We start from the raw sequence: 16347 nt of genomic DNA, 5'->3' as shown, positions 1-16347 counted from the left end.
CTTATTTTCTCAAATGCCCTCAGATTTCTCTTAAACTAAACAACACGATCATTAAACTCCTGTCGGCTTTTACTCTATTCTTACAATCACAATTGTGCCCCCGTAGGCCGGGGCTCCATTCCTAAAGTTAACCCCAAGCCCAAAAACCCCGTATTTTCCTCCTGCTCTCTAATACAGCCGCAGCAGCGGATAAATGACGATAAATTAGAATCACTTTATTTGTAGGAGGAAATATGTATTGGCCTACAGCAATAAAGAAATAAATTCAGAAGTTCTGGAAGCTTCATCCCTGGAAGCTTTCAAGAAGAGGCTGGACTGCCATCTATCAGAAATCCTGCTTGGGTGGAGAGTTAGACTGGATGACTTACAAGGTCCCTTCCATCTGTTCAAATAAAATAGCCCGATGAAAAAAAAACCTGCCGTGGAATAAAATATGCAAGTCGGAAAAGGTACTGCTGGTCTCCTGATTTTTGAGAATCAACTCCGCAAAAACTCCTGCTTGTAAATAAAATTTACTAATCAGAAAACATGCTAACCACGTTCCTCTGGAGTTTTTTTTTTTTTTTAAACTGTCTGCAGTAAAATAGAAGAGAGTTTCCCATTACTTTCCTCTTTTCCGGCTGACCTTCCACCTCCTTGTAAAATTCATAACCAAATCCTTAAAAGGAAAAAAAATAAGATTTGACTTTTTTTTTTGTTTTTTTGGAAACGGCTGCTGATAGAAGAACAACAACAAAATAAAAAGCCAAAACAGGCCACGCCGTACAATGAAAACAGGATTTAATCTTTTTTTTAAAGCTTTTTCAGCGTCTACATTCATATACGCTCCTCCGCTGCTAACCTGCGTGCTTGGGAAAACGCCCCCCCCCGTTTCAAAGGGGGGGGGCTTTCGCTTCACAGCACCCCCAAAAGAAATCGGCAGGTGAGCCAGAAGGGAAGAGGCAGGAGGTGCGTGATTCAAAGGCACTTGATGCTACTGTTGTCTTGCTTGTGTCCGGGCTCGGCCTCTGCAAAGGTACCGTGTGTGAGCCAATTGCTTCAGGACAGGTTGCCACCTAGAGTTTGGAATAGACCACGTCCTTGGGGGACTTCTTCTCCATCACAGCTTGGGCGGACTTGATGATGTCCTCCGTTTGAAGCATGCTCATATTCCAGGTGGCCTGAAGGAAAAGGCAGGCAGGAGTTGGAGAAATTTCTGCCTGGTCCTTTCCGACCTCGGACTTTTAAGGCAGATGCTGATCGTCGCTGCCGGCCTCCTGTCACACTTAGTGTGCCCCTTCTGGCTTGCAGTGCTATTAAAAGGAGACTTTTCCAAACGAATCATTTTTTTTTTTAAGCAAAAAAGAAAGCACAAAGTTACAAGTCCTCATGAAGGAGACGCAAATGCCAGTGAATGGGTTCTGGCGACATGCTGCAAATATTTAGAATGGAAATGGAAATGGAAATTGGAATGGAATGGAATAGCGTAGCATAGTGAAGATAGGATAGGATAGGAGTAAGAGTAGGAATAGGAGTAAGAGTAGGAGTAGGAGTAGGAACAGGAGTAGGAACAGGAATAGAAAATAGAATACTCCAACACTGGAAGTTTTTAAGAAGAGTCTAGACAACCATTTGTCCAAAATGGTAATAAGGCTTCCTGCCTGAGCAGGGGGTTGGACTAGAAGATCTCCGAGGTCCCTTCCAACCGAGGTCCCTTTATTCTGTTCTCCACTATCCGGCCCAAACATCCAACGAGACCTCCCAATACGCAGACCCAGAAGTTGCACGTATAAAGAAGACCCACCAACTCACCATGTATTTCAAGCTCTCGGCCACCGAATGGTCTCGGGCGTAAAGGAGGTTCATTTTTGTCCCCTGCACCGCGATGGGGCTCTTGCTGGCAATTTCGCTGGCCAAATCAAAGGCGCTCTGCAGCATCGTCTCGTGATCTCGGAAGACACGGCTGGGAAAGGAAGCCAGAGGAATTTCGGAGGTTTTTGGCAGCTTCCTCCAGCCCAAGCCTTGGATTCGAGGGAATGTTCTAATAAACTATAAAGGCCCCAGGTAGGGAATGGCTGCATTAGGCGCCGGCCAATCCTCCTTTTCTTTTTTCAGTCCAAGGGAAGTTGGGAGAAAAACCTTACAATCTTGCTCGACAATCTACTTTAGCTCATGGTTTCTCAAACTTAGCAACTTTTAAAAGGGGTGGACTTCAACTCCCAGAATTTCCCAGCCAGCAAAGCTCATGGAATTAATATACTTCCCCTGGTTGCAGATGTTTCAGAAGAAGATCAACCTTGCCTGGTCTTGAAAGCTAAGCCTGCTTAATTCCTGGATGAAAAAAACTCAGCCAGGAAATCTTCTATAGAAAAGATGGGAAATGCCAGACAATTGTGGGAGAATGAAAAGCACAGAGTTCTGGGGATGCCTCCATGAAAACATCTGGATTGAGCTCTCTGGGAGGAGGTGAGGATCTGTTGTGGACCGCCTGCCGCAGAGCTGGTGGCAGACTCGGACGGTGAGGAGGTTGGGGAGGAACATGGGCCAGTCCTGGAGTCTGGGGCAGGCTCTGAGGAGGGCTCTGCATCAGAGGCAGAGAGGGGGCCAGGGCCGTCTGACAGTTATCAGCTGCCTTCGGAGTCGGACATCAGTGAGGCAGACGAACAGCTGGAGCCTGTTCCCATGTGCGCATGCGCAGAGTTGCCAGACGAAGGGAACAGCTAAAGAACAAGGGTCGACTTGGGAGTAAGGCCACAGGTGGATGATGAATGGCCTCTCCCAGAGCGAATAAAAGAGGAGGGAAAAGGGAGTGGAGTTTGCAGGAGACAATTAGTTCATTTCATTAGTGTGAAGATCTGTTTGTGACACTCAGAGACTTCTTGCCAAGTATTTCCTTCTACACAGCATTGCATTTGGAAGATTATCGGCCTGGCAGCTCTCTGTCAGAATATTCATGACTGGGAAGACATGGTAACAAGGTCAGCCAATGAATAGGCATAGCAACTAAGTCAGCCAATTGGGAGCTGAGACAGACTGAAGCCAGGGCATGTCTTAGTCTGCAGCTTCTGAGTCTGTGAAGAGAAACTGAAACCAGTGTGTGTGTGAACTTGTCTGCTGATGTGAGCTGAAATGAAACTGTGAATCTGCTGTTGGTATTGTACGTTTACTTCATGTATTATTGTGAATATAAAGAAGTTGATGAATGCTGCTGCATCAGTCTGCCTGTGTGTGCTTCTGAATTTGATTTTGCAAGAAACTCTGACACTCTCCAAGCCTGATAAGGTCTGTGGTTGTAAATTCACCCTTGAAAGACTGTTTGCCGGGACTTTGCTGGATGTGAATGAGAGGAATCCACATTCGCTTAATAAAGAGGGGTTCTGTCGGCACAAGGAGTCTGCTTTGTGCTTTTGAGACGCCAAGGTCACAACAGGATCTTTTGCAATTGGGCATGGAAGACTCAGATAATATTTAGAGTTTGGTTTTTTTAAAAGATGGAGGCTAACCCATTTCATTCTATCTGAGAAGATACTTTCCAGTTTCCTGCCTCAACGAGATGGGAAATCAGGGAGCTGATTTTGACAAGGGGGCTCTGGGTGGAAATCACAAGGCTGAGAAACTTCCGCAGCCCCTGGACTCGGCTTCAAGGCAGACCCACCTGACAAGGCCGCAGCTCTCCGCTTCCGGAGCCATCAGCTTTCTGGAAGTGAAAGCCAGCTCGTTCACTAGGCTGGAAAGAGAAGATCAACAGGGGGTTAAGAGAAACCTCAGTCAGGCCTAACAGAGAAAGAACTGGAGAACAAAAATGGAACATGGTTACTAAAATGAGCCGAGATGGCGCAGTGGTTAGAGTGCAGTACTGCAGTTCCTTCAGCTGATTGCTAGTTCAGATCAGCGGATCAAATCTCACCAGCTCAAGGTTGACTCAGCCTTCCATCCTTCCGAGGTAGGTAAAATGAGGACCCAGATTGTTGGGGGCAATAGGCTATTTAATATACTGTCTTTGGTGTAAGCCGCCCAGAGTCCTCGGAGAATGGGCGGCATAAAAATATGAATAATAAAATAATAAATAAAAATCTATGTTGACAGCAGCAAGACTATTGTATGCACAAAAATGGAAGGACGCTTCGATTCCTAACATGGACAAATGATTGCAGAAGTTGATGGAGTTGGCTGAAATGGCAAAATGGACTACCATACTTTTTGGAGTATAAGACGCACTTTTTTCTCCCCTAAAAGAGGGTGGAAATGTTGGTGCGTCTTATATACCGAATACAGCCATTTTTTTGCCTCCTGAAACCACACCCCACGCGTCCTGTTTTCACCAAAAACAGGCCCGTTTTTCTGACAAACAGGATATGCAGAGGGTTTGGGAGGCCTGCAGAGTGCTCCTGGGAGCCGGGGAGGGCAAAAACTTTTTTTTTCTTGTTTCGAAATCATGGTGCATCTTATATCTGGTGCGTCTTATAGTCGGAAAAAATATGGTACTTTGCTTAAAGAAAAGAATGTAAGTACTTTTGTTTCCACATGGAGACCGTTTCTGAACTTCATGCTTGATGTGGGAAAGAACGAAACTTTGCTTTTGGGTTTTACCGATTAGACTGAAAGATCTTTACAGAAATGGCTTGCTCCTCTTATGGAAAAGCAGAAAGTTGTGATTTGATGTTAATGCCTGATTTTACTGCAACAAAGTCAGAAGTCAAGGCTTCTTTTTCTTTTTTCTAATCCTTCCTCACTTCTCTTCCCCCCCTCTTCCTCCCCACCTTTTTCCTATTTACTTTTGTATTTTGTACCTTGTAATATTTGATAACTCAATAAAAATGTTAAAAGCAGGAGGAGAGACCTCGGTCACAAGCAGGCAGTTTTCAGGTGGGCAGAGAAGGAAATGGGGGGGAGGCTGTTTGCCCATCCCCAGACTATATTTGGGCAATCGACCTTTGACCCCACTTCCAGCACGTGTAGCGGGCTTCCCTTGATGTTTTGAGGTGCGGCTCATGGGGTCTTCCAAAATACCCCAAATCTCAGATGCAGATCATCTGAGCAAACGATGGGCTGGATATTCCTGGCTCCTTTAAGCCAGAGAAAAATTCCAACGGTCGCTTTCCAAAGTAGGGGAAGCTGTGGTTCCTGTCGTGCAAAACCCGGAAGAGAGCCGAGCCGACAGGAAGCGAAGCCCTCACCTCCGATTTCCAATGATCCGTGGCAAACGCTGCAATGTGCCAACGTCGGCTGCCAGCCCGATATCCACTTCCTGAAGAAAGGAAACACAAGAAGAAGGTCATTCATCCACTGAGGTCACCCATTCCAAAGGGTGATATGGGCACGGAGATATCCTGACACCCACCCCGGGCCTTATAATACTCAGGTGGCCCCTTGCAATGCCGGCCCATAAGGAGAAGTTTTTTCCACTGGTATAAATCCATATCTGGCAAGCCTATGGCCTGGAATAAACATACGTGTATTTATGCATGTGTTTGTGTGCTAAGAGACCGAGGAAGGGTTAAGTTACAACGGCACTGAAAAAAGGGACTTATGACACATTGAGCTGCAGTGGCGCAGTGGTTAGAGTGCAGTACTGCAGGCTCCTTCTGCTGACTGCCTGCAATCTGGAAGTTCAAATCTCACCAGGCTCAAGGTTGACTCAGCCTTCCATCCTTCCAAGGTGGGTCAAATGAGGACCCAAATTGTTGGGGGCAAGAGGCTGACTCTGTGAACTGCTTAGAGAGGGGCTGTAAAGCACTTATAAAGCGGTATATAAGTCTAAGTGCTGTTGCTCTTGCTATTTTTCACACTTACAACCTTGACTGCATCCCCACGGTCATCAGAGTTCAGATGCTTGGTAACTGGTTCGTACTTACAACCGTCGCTGTGTCCCCAAAGTCACGTAACCCCCTTTGGCGACCTTCTGATGAGCAAAGACCACGGGGAATCCAGATTCACTTAACCCCCGGGTGACTAACTTATCAACCGCAGTGATTCACTTAACAACTGCGGCAAGGAAAGTCGTAAAATGGAACAAAACTCGCTTAAACAAGTATCTCACTTTAACAATGGAAATTTTGGGCTCAATCGTGGTCCTAAGTTGAGGACTGCCTGCGTATCTCTGCCTTTGTTAGCGTCATTGGTGCTTATCAAGTAGACGTTTCAAGGGTAAAACTGTGTGGCGGCAAACCCACCTTCACCTGGAACCAAGCGTCCTGCGTGCAGTAGCGAATATCGCAGGCCGAAACGAGATCCACACCTTGAAAGGAACGAGAGCCACAGTCTGTTTTCCACCTTCCTATCCCATTTTTCTCCCACCACAGTTACGTAAAGCAAAGGAGGGGCCAGGCTCCTGTCTCAGGGCCCACCCAGCCCGGCTTCAAGGAAGGTCCTGCATCACCTGTCCTCTGGCCACTCCCAGGGACTCAGGTGTGGCGACAGCCCAGAAGACGACTCAATAGCCCATAATGCTGCAGCATCAAAAGGGCCAGAGTTGCAGGGCGTTCGCCTTTTTGAAAAGCCGAGATCCATGACTAGGTAGGGGGGTATCTAAGACAGGGGTCTCTATCCTTGGCCACTTTAAGACTTGTGGACTTCAACTCCCAGAATTCCTCAGCCAGCAAAGCTTCGCTGGCTGAGGAATTCTGGGAGTTGAAGTCCACAAGCCTTAAAGCTGCAAGTTTGAACACCTCTGGTCTAAATTATATATTAGGCCGAAACCTAATCACTTATCACGAGTTGGGACCGTTTCTAAGGCAGGGGTCTCCAACCTTGGCCACTTTAAGACTTGTGGACTTCAACTCCCAGAATTCCTCAGCCAGCTTTGCTGATATTATTAAGATATTGATTAATATTAAGATATTAATATTAATGGTATTAATGCTACAGATGAGGATTCACGTATGTTACTGCTAATGAATTTTGGATATTGATTGATGTGGTAGATTGATAACTTTGAATCGTGGATTGATATAAGTACTCAGAAATTACAAGTTATTGGTCCTAGTGTGTTAAGAGAATGTATAATAGATATAGAAATAAGAAGATAGATCCGGTGATAAATAGGAAAGGAATAAATTAAGAAATAGTTAGGGAGTACTGGAGGGAAGCAAGAAGATTATAAATAAGTGGGGAGGTTGGTTTAGAGATGACGAGTATACCGAACTTAAACAAGGATCGGCACAGGAAGACGACAGGCAGCCCAACCTACGACAATAAAGTCCACAAGTCTTAAAGTTGCCAAGACTCCTGATCTAAGAGACGACGTTCCTTTCTTCCATGAGCAGGGGGGGAAAATGCATCTCAAAAACCAACATCCTTGGTTGCGTCAGGTAGGGGACAAAAAAAAAAAAACCCTTTTCCTTCCAGAATTCCATTTTTACTCATAGATTAAATGAGAGCAGAATTCCAGCCAGGCTGACACCAAAAATCACACAAGCATTCCTAGAGTTGGTCTGGCAAAGTCTTTAAAAATTGCCAAGGTTAAGAAACACCGAGTTATGCCAACCAGTTTAATCGAAACGACTTGTACCCTTATGCAAAGCAAGATCCTACTGTTTAGCTCCTGTCGTTCAAACGGTACAGAAATCTGGAGTTTGGCCGTTTCCGCAGCCCACCCATGCAACCAATTCCAGGAACCGAAGCCACAGGCTCAGATACGCGTGACTTATGGGGCTCACCTCCTCCGATGCAGGCTCCGTGAACGGCTGCAATGATGGGTTTGGGACACTGAAAAGCAGAGACGCCATTAAGTGTGGGTGGGAGAGGTTTTCTGGCACACCTGCCCAACCCCAGTCCCTCCCCTCAACCCAGGCACCTTCTCCAGGACCGTGAAGGATTCTTGGTAGTCTCGGATCTTCTTGCGGATGTTCCAAGCCTTCCGAGCCACGTCGTCACCTTCTGCCATCAGGAAAACGCTGCCCATCTCCATGAGGTCGATGCCTGCGGAAGGGAGAACATGGACAGAGAACAATAGGGGTTCACTCTAAGTCAGGGGTCTCCAACCTTGGCAACTTTAAGCCTGGTGGACTTCAACTCCCAGAATTCCCCAGCCAAAGGTTGGAGACCCCTGCTCTAAGCCATGTTTACCTGCCAACCAGGGATAGGTTGCTGGGGGTTCGAGAGAATCTCTAAGCTAAGATTCTCTGCAGTTTGGAGAACCCCCAAATCCACTCCTGGTGGCCCCTCCCACCCCGCTCCTCCGAGGAGTCCCCATGCAGCCCGGTTTGGATGCAGGTAAGTGCACGGCGCACGCAGAGCTCAGGGAGGGCGAAAAATGGGCCTACCCTACCGGAAGTTCGGGAAGCCTGGAAATGGGCCCGTTTCCGGCCTCCAGACAGCCTCTGGAGCCTGGGGAGGCTGTTTTCACCTTCCCGGAGGCTTGAGGAAAGCTTCCGGAGCCCGGGGAGGGCAAAAACGCCTCCTCCGCTGTGGTGGTGGAGGCCGACTAGGCCACACCCACTGTGGCTACGTCCACCCAGCAACTGGGCAGAGAACCCCATGCTGAAATTTTTGAAGCCCACCGCTGCTGCCGGCCCTCAGCCAACTAAGCCACCATGGGCTATGTTATTTGTTAAATGCATTCTTCAACTCCTGAAAACAAGGCTGCAAAACTTGGAGATCCTTGGGCCCTGGAGGTTTCTCCAAAGCGGGTGGAATCAAATTTTGCATCCCATTTTGCAACTGATTGGACTCACTCAGCAGCACAAGCAAAACTCTTTGACTTGTATCTTGTAGGTATTAAAAGTACTCACATTTCTCCTTAAAACTCGGGATTCTGTCCCCCATCCCCCACACACGCACTCTTTAAACTCTGAAAGGAGTCCCTTCAAACCTGCCCTAAACCTGATCTGTGGTATAAACTGTAACTTCCCAACATGCAAAAACTAAGCCAAAGGAAACTTGGAGTGATTGTGTAAATTGAATTCTGATAGGACTGAAAGTTTGATCTGAAATGTCTATGGAGGTTCTCGGTCATGCGAGAATCCTGGTTGTTTCCAAGAGGCAACTGGACTTTCTGGTTTTTCTTTTGAAGATGTTTCACTTCTCATCCAAGAAGCTTCTTCAGCTCTGACTGGATGGTTGGGGGAAGGGAAGGATTTATACTCCTTGCAGACAGAAATCCTACCTAAAGTAGAAAATAGAATATCAGAGTTGGAAGGGACCTTGGAGGTCTTCTAGTCCAACCCCCTGCTTAGGCAGGAAACCCTACACTGCTTCAGACAAAATGGTTATCCAACCTCTTCTTAAAAACTTCCAGTGTTGGAGCATTCACAACTTCTGGAGGCAAGTTGTTCCACTGGTTAATTGTTCTCACTGTCAGGAAATTTCTCCTTAGTTCTAAGTTGCTTCTCTCCTTGCTAGATTTTCCTGACCTAAGGAGGAGAAGGAACCTCTTGGCCATAATGCCTCCATTCTCCTTACCTGCAGTGAACATTTTCCCAGCGCCCGAGATCACCACTGCGCGGCATTCAGAGTCCTGGCCAATCTTGTTGAAGCATTCGACCATCTCTCTATGACAAGAGAAGATCACATGGGACGAAGAACCTTGGAGACCTGATCTGCCAGGCGGCTGGCTTTAGATTTTTCACCAATTCAGGCAGTCCTTGACTTACGGCCACAAGTGAGCCCAACATTTCTGTTGCCGAGCGAGAAATCTGTTGCGTTTTACCCCGTCGTATGACTTTTGTTGAGGGAATCGGCGCACTTGTAAAATTAGTAACCCCGTTGTTAAGTGAATCTGGCTCCCCTGTTGATTTTGAAGGTCGGAAAAAGGGGATCACGTGACCCCGGGGACACTGCGACCGTCATAAATATGAACCAGTGGTCAAGCATCCGAATGTCAATCACGCAACCATGGGGATGCTGCAATGGTCATAAGGGCGAAAAACAGCCAGACGTCCCTTTTTTCAGTGCCGTTGTGTTGTGATCCCGACTCCCGAGCCTGTCGTAACAGAGGAAGAGGACTCAGAAGGTGATGGGGAGGAACTGACAAGGCCTTCCTCTCCAGGACCCTCCTCTCTGGCAATGCCTCAGGTTCCATCCGAAGGCCAGGAGGAACAGCCTGGGATGTGCCAGAAGGAAGGCATATTGGAGCACCAATTGATAGGGAGCGAGAAGGATGAATCCTGGCTTGATCCCAGGCAGCGTCGGAGGGAGAAGCGTGCGCAGCAACGGAAGAGGCGTGGGAGGGCCAGAGATTGAGCTGAGCCACGGAGCCACGCCCCACCCAGGAATAAAAGTGGGTGGGATTGCTCTTCAGGCTTTGTGACGGACAAAGTTAAACCCTGAAAGTCACATCGTGATCTCTGAAATTCGGCTTGGATATATTTTGGACTGAACATTGACTAAACTCTTGTCTCATGGATAATTTGTTGCTCCTGGAACGGACTGAAGATAAGTCCTCTTCTGCTTTATGGGAGTGAAAACGGTCTTGGCAGGCATTCGGCAGTTTGCTGCCAAAACCTTGGTCTGCCAGGAATTCTAATCTGTTTACCTAATAAAATATTGGCAGGCGTGCTTGGTATTACGTTTGCCTGTGTGAGGAAGGGGAACAGAACACGTTGTAAATTCGAACAGTCACTAAGCGAACTGTTGTAAATCGAGGATTACCTGAACACTTGAAACAGTGTAGTGACCGAAGGCATTTATCTGGGACATTGAAAGCCCAGGGCCAATGGGGCAGAGGAACCGTGCCTTAGTCTTCCCCGATTAATCCTCATTTTAAAAAAAAGAAGCACAGTTCCACCCAATCCTTAATCCATATCAATGAAGTTGCTTTGTAATAAGTTTCCCAAGGAGATATAAGAAAAAAATGAAGCAGAATATTACTAAGTCTGGGAGAAATGGTATAAATGGTTGGAGGAGAAAGCGGGGGGGGGAAGTGGGGGGACAAAAGAAAACTAAACAATGGTTAAATTAGGTGGAGGAATATGGAAACAAATGGGGAGATATAAAAATTGTGGAAAGGAAATTAGGTACCTGTTTATGTTAAGGGTAAATAAAATATTTAGATTAAGAGAATATATTATGACGGTATATATATATATGATATACTAGAAATATATGTATAAAAGATAGATTAAGGTAAGAAAGAGAAAATGTATAAATACGGATTACTGATGCAAAGATGTTGAAAAGATGTAAATTTGTGTTTGTTTGTTTTTGGTTTGTTTTTTAAAAACTGTTTAATAAAAATTATTGAAAACAACAACAAAAAAAAGAAACACAGGTAGTCCCTGACTGACAAGTTCGTTTAGTGACTGTTCCAAGTTACAACGGCATTGAAAAAAGGGACTTGCTTATGAGCATTTTTCACACTTATGACCACTGCAGCACCCGCATGATCACGTGATTTACACTCGGATGCTTGACTGATTCATACGACGGATTCATATTTATGACGGTTGCAGCGTCCCGGGGTCCCGTGACCAATTTTTGCGACCTTCTGACGAGCAAAGTCGACGGGGAAGCCAATTCACTTAATGACCGTTGTCACGAACTTAACCACTTCGCTGAACCACTGCGGAAAGGAAAGTCATAAAATGGGACAAACCTCACTTCGCACATTTCTCGCTTTAGCAACGTAAATTCTGGGCTCAACCAACGTCGTAAGTCAAGGACCACCTGTACCTCATTTTCGGTTTGGCTACTCAAGAGCACGATAAGGCTTACGGGTTAAAAGCCAGGGCGGATGCCTCCCAGGCTTCTCCTGCCGTGTTTCCCGGGCCCCCCGCGACTTCCGTCAGCAGCGCCAAAAAAAATCTGATTTCCCGTTACCTCCAAAAGGCGGTATTCATGGCGTTCCTTTTCTCGGGGCGGTTGAGCTCCACGTGCAGGACTTTCTCGCGGACCCGTTCCAACTTCAAGGTTTCGTAGGCGGGCAAGGAATTGGACTGCGGCTGCGACGGCTGCTGTTGCTGCTGTGGCTTTGAGGCCATGATCCTGAAGCCGCGGCAGGAAGCAGGATGAACGGAGAGATCTGGGAGGAGGGGAAAAAATGGACGGTGAGCAGCAGAGGGCTAAGCTTCGTCCTGAAAGGAAGGAAAGTCACCTGTGCTCAGGTGTAAACTCCACATATGCAGGTAGAACGGTGGGATTTGGCTGCCCAATTAACTAGTGTCATCTAGCTCAGGGGACTCCAACCTTGGCCACTTTAAGACTTGTGGACTTCAACTCCCAGAATTCCAGAGCCAGCAGTGGTTGCTTGCAGGCTGAGGAATTCTGGGAGTTGAAGTCCACAAGTCTTAAAGCTGACAAGGTTGGAGACCCCTGCCCTAAAACAAAAGCATTGAAAGGGACAGCAGGCAAAAGTCCATAGACAAAGCACAACTTGGTGGCTGGCTCAGGAATTCTGGGAGGTGAAGTCCACAAGTCACAAAAGGGCCATGGTTCCCCCAACCCCTGATCTAGTGGGACCTCTGGAAAGGCCTTGCCACAGAGATCCAGAGGGTTTGAATCCCCGTGTCCTTCAGGAAGCTCCTGAAGACTTGGCTCTCCTCCCAGGCTCTGGGTCAGGATGATGGTTGAGCTTCAAATGGATGGATGTTTTGTTGATATCTTTCCCCTTGGGAGTCTCCTGGCTTTTTTTCTATCGTGGATTATTCACCACCTGGGATAATTAAGACTTAGGCAACCTCTAAAATCTCTGTTTCTCAACCTTGGCAACTTTCAAGATCGCAGAAGTTGAGAAACACCGATTTAGAGGTTGGGCATTGTCTAGCTGCCAAAGATGAAAAGCAGGGCTCTCTAACAAACCAACAAACTAACTCCCCGATGAGTCCAGTGGGGCTGAAACCCTGAAGTGTGGGAGGCCTGATTTACGTCGTGATCATATGAAGACCCCTCCCTGCCCCCAAGCCTTGGTTCTACCCAGGCCCCTTTCCCACCCCTCCCCCTCCCCGCTCGGCCACAGAAGCTCCCTGGGAGATTTCAAGAATCCCAAAGCTGTGGCTTCTCTCAACAGGAGCACGAGGGACCTACACACAGGGAGTCCTCGACTTACGCCCACAATTGAGCCCAACATTTCTGTTAAGTGAAACGGTTCAGTGAATTTTGCTAAGTGAAATGGTTGTGAAGTGAATTTTCGCCCCATTTTGCGACTTTTCTTGCCCCTGCTGTTCAGTGAATCCCTGAAGGTGTTAAACGAGTCACACGGTTGTAAAGTGAATCTGGTTACTCCCCCCCCACCCCCCGTTGACTTTGCTTAGAATAGAATAGAATAACAGAGTTGGAAGGGACCTTGGAGGTCTTCTAGTCCAACCCCTGCCCAGGCAGGAAACCCTACACCACATCAGACAAAATGGTTATTCAACATCTTCTTAAAAACTTCCAGTGTTGGAGAATTCACAATTTCTGGAGGCAAGTTGTTCCACTGGTTAATTGTTCTAACGGTCAGGAAATTTCTCCTTAGTTCTATCAGAAGGTCGCAAAAGGGGGGCCATGTGACCCCGCGACACTGTGACCGTCATAAATACGAACCAGTTGCCAAGCCTCTGAATTTGGACCACGGGACCCTGGGGATGCTACAATGGGCGTCAGTGGGAAAAACGGTCATAAGTCATTCATTCAGCGACGTTGTAACTTTGAACGGACACCAAATGAACTGTTGTAAGTCGAGGATTACCTGTACCTTCCTGCTCCTTAAGACACCCCTCCTTTTCCTTCTAGTGGCTAGAACTACCTCCAATGAGGAGAAACCGAATTGCTGTGGCCGGGACACCCCAAAGGAGAGATGGGCCAACTTGTAGAGCCTTAGAAACCAAAGAATCTCCAGCCCAACTCCAAAGTTCCCGCAGAGATTGGTTTGCAACTTCGCTGAAAAGGCGGTGGAGAGTCTTTTCTTTGCAGAATAACAAGAGTTTCTGGCAAAGGAGGAGATCCCAGGGAAGGGAGGTCCCTGACTGCTCTTATGCCCACCCACTCGCCTTCCCCGCCTCCCTCCCTTCACAGGGCCAAAGGTGGCTCTTTTTCCTGGGAAAACGTCTTGCTTGTCCTGTCCTGTCCTGTTTTTGCAATTCCACCACAGTCAGCTGACAGTTTATCTCTTTGCCTGCGGTGGAATTGCAAACTGCTCAGCCTGATCCTAAAAGGAAGAGAGTTGCAGGTTGCATGCACCGTAGGCAAAAAAAAAAGATGGAGGTGGGAAGAGCAGGACGGGGCAGGAGTGGAAGCAGCAAGCAGGGAAAGCAGGACGGGGCAGAAGGGGGCATGTGGGGGGGTCGTCAGCTCCAAAAAGGCTGCAAATCCAGAGGGGTTAAAACCGCAAGGTCAGGTGGTCCTCAATTTACGACCACAACTGAGCCCAACATTTCCATTCCGTAAGCGAGGCATTTCTTAAGAGTGAGTTTTGCCCCGTTTTGCAAGGCACCGTCGTTAAGCGAATCCATGATTAAGTTAGTCCCAGGGTCGTTGGAAGTGAATCCGGCTTCCTTCATTCGACTTGGCTTGTCCGAAAGTCACAAAAAAGGGGGAAATCACGTGACACACAGACACACACACACACACCCTGGGGACGCTGCAACCGTCGTAAATAGGAGTCGGTGGCCAAGCGTCTGAATGTTGACCCTGGGGATGCCGCAACGGTCATAAGTCTTTAAAATGGCCATGTCCCTTTTTTTTTTTTCTCAGTGCCATAGTGCTGGAAAACGGTCACTAAACGAACTGCTGTAAGTCGAGGACTACCTCGAGAGATGAGTTTGTGGGTGGTTCAAAGACACCTGCTTTGGATTTTGGGGGGTGTGGTGTGGAGAGAGAGAATGAGCAAGCCAACATGGCTTGCAAAGAAGGCAAAGGATAGGGAGGAAACCCCCCACCCCCACCCTTCCCACTGCCCCCCCCTCCAGAAACTGAAGGGCTGCGAGGCAGGGAGGGGAGGGGGCCCCATCTGCATTCCCCCCCACCCCACAATCCCTGGGAAGCTGTGCAGGGGCCCCTCCAGAGCAAGCTGGCTTCTCCCCAGCCGGCTGAGGATGATGGGCACTGAGGTCCAAGGCCTTGGGAGGATGAGCTGGGGTTGGGGGGGGCAGAGGGGGGGTCAGCAAGAGAAGCAGGGGGGCAATGGGAGGGGGGGAGAGCAGGGGCTGGAAGCGGAGGGAGGGACCGGGGAGAGGGGGAGTCGGCCCACTCACGCCTCCGAAGCAGCCCCCCGAGGACCCCCGACGCCGCCACCGCCATGGCTCTCCTAACACAGGCAAGGGCGAAGGAGCGGACGTACCAGTGAGTGGATGGGCTAGACGGGCTCCGTCCTTCTTTCCACCGCCCCTCCGGAAGGAGGCGCCGCTTCCGCACTCCGCCTCTGTAGCCGGACAGCTATAAAGCGCCGCCCTCCCTCTCCCGCCCTCTTGTGGCCGAAATGAGAAAGCAGGGAATGACGTTTGGGCCGCCGCAGACTTGTCAAGCGTGGTTAGCAGGGAGGCTGCTGGGAGTTGTAGTCCCCTCTCGAAAACAGCAAGCGGAAAAGGGACCTCGCTTTCTATCCCATGAATCTCAAGCAAGTTTAAGGCGTGTGGTCTTCAACTCCCGGAATTCCCTAGCCCAGAATTATTTTATCTAAAAATGGCTTAAATCTAACCCAGGAGTGGGCCTTTTACAACCTGTGGACTTCAACTCCCAGAATTCCCGAGACAGCCAAGCTGTCTCAGGAATTCTGGGAGTTGAAGTCCACAGGTTGTAAAAGGGCCACAGTTGCCCACCCCTGATCTAAGCCAACACTGGAAGCTCCACGGAGGCAAAAGAGGAAGAACCCCTGGTCTTCCCTTGTAGAAAAGGCCTTTCATGCAAAAATGTTGACAAAAGTCAAGAGCACAATCACATCCCTTCCTATCTGGAAGCATTTTTACCTTCTCCCCCTTGGCAGGAGTACTGGCAGCTCTCAGCCATTCAGAAGTTGGCAATTTTCCAAAATGTTTTAAATGCTGGTGTTGCAGGAAGCCAATATAGGATTTTATTTTTTTATTTTTTTAATTAAAGGTAGCAAAGATGCTGGGCCTTAAATTCTGTAGAGATTCTCGGTCATCCGGATCACGGTTTGTCTCAAAGGTGCTTTTTTCAGGAGGCAACTGGACTTCCTTTTTTTTTTTTCTTTTGAAGACGTTTCACTTCTCATCCAAGAAGCTTCTTCCGCTCTGACAGGATAGATTTGACCCTAACCCTATCCTGTCAGAGCGGAAGAAGCTTCTTGGGTGAGAAGTGAAACGTCTTCAAAAAAGAAAAAACAAGCAAGTCCAGTTGCCTCCCGAAAAAAGCACCTTTGGGACTTAAATGTTCTTAGAAACCTAGGAAAGCTAAAACTAAGCATGAAGGCTGTTGAACACTGTATTGCATAGTGTGGCATAGATTTAGTAATATCTCCCTGCTCCATTCTTTAAATTATAAAGCCTCCCAGCAGAC

General features: G+C 47.9%; 1 protein-coding gene across 2 annotated transcripts; it reads right to left on the bottom strand.

Moving 5' to 3' along the window:
- Nucleotides 1-763: 763 nt before the first annotated feature.
- ECH1 (enoyl-CoA hydratase 1) lies at nucleotides 764-15183 on the bottom strand. 2 transcript variants are annotated; one of them, XM_034438133.3, is made up of 10 exons: nucleotides 15087-15183; nucleotides 11737-11938; nucleotides 9382-9470; nucleotides 7775-7899; nucleotides 7638-7686; nucleotides 6153-6217; nucleotides 5157-5227; nucleotides 3635-3706; nucleotides 1792-1942; nucleotides 764-1160 (listed from the first exon to the last, which is right to left on the bottom strand). In XM_034438133.3, the coding sequence occupies exons 1-10, from the start codon at nucleotides 15130-15132 to the stop codon at nucleotides 1056-1058; spliced, it is 975 nt and encodes a 324-aa protein (XP_034294024.2). In that variant the 5' UTR covers nucleotides 15133-15183; the 3' UTR covers nucleotides 764-1055. The 2 variants fall into 2 exon arrangements, with proteins under 2 accessions (XP_034294024.2, XP_087732647.1); XM_087876521.1 differs by having other exon boundaries at nucleotides 14464-15164.
- Between the last annotated feature and the right edge of the window lie 1164 nt (nucleotides 15184-16347).

This window comes from Pantherophis guttatus, chromosome 10, assembly GCF_059756535.1.
Source record: "Pantherophis guttatus breed Tessera chromosome 10, ASM5975653v1, whole genome shotgun sequence".
Taxonomy (NCBI): Eukaryota; Metazoa; Chordata; class Lepidosauria; order Squamata; family Colubridae; genus Pantherophis; species Pantherophis guttatus.
This window is presented reverse-complemented; position numbering and strand designations above follow the sequence as displayed.

Excerpts from the sequence above, each read along its gene's own strand:
- ECH1 (XM_087876521.1), bottom strand. The coding sequence starts at position 14,545 with ATGACCGTTGCGGCATCCCCAGGGTCAACATTCAGACGCTTGGCCACC. Across the intron at positions 5,228-6,152 it reads ACGCTTGGTTCCAGGTGAAG|GAAGTGGATATCGGGCTGGC; the intron begins GTGGGTTTGCCG and ends TCCTTTCTTCAG. Across the intron at positions 1,161-1,791 it reads CCGAGAGCTTGAAATACATG|GCCACCTGGAATATGAGCAT; the intron begins GTGAGTTGGTGG and ends CTTTTCCTTCAG.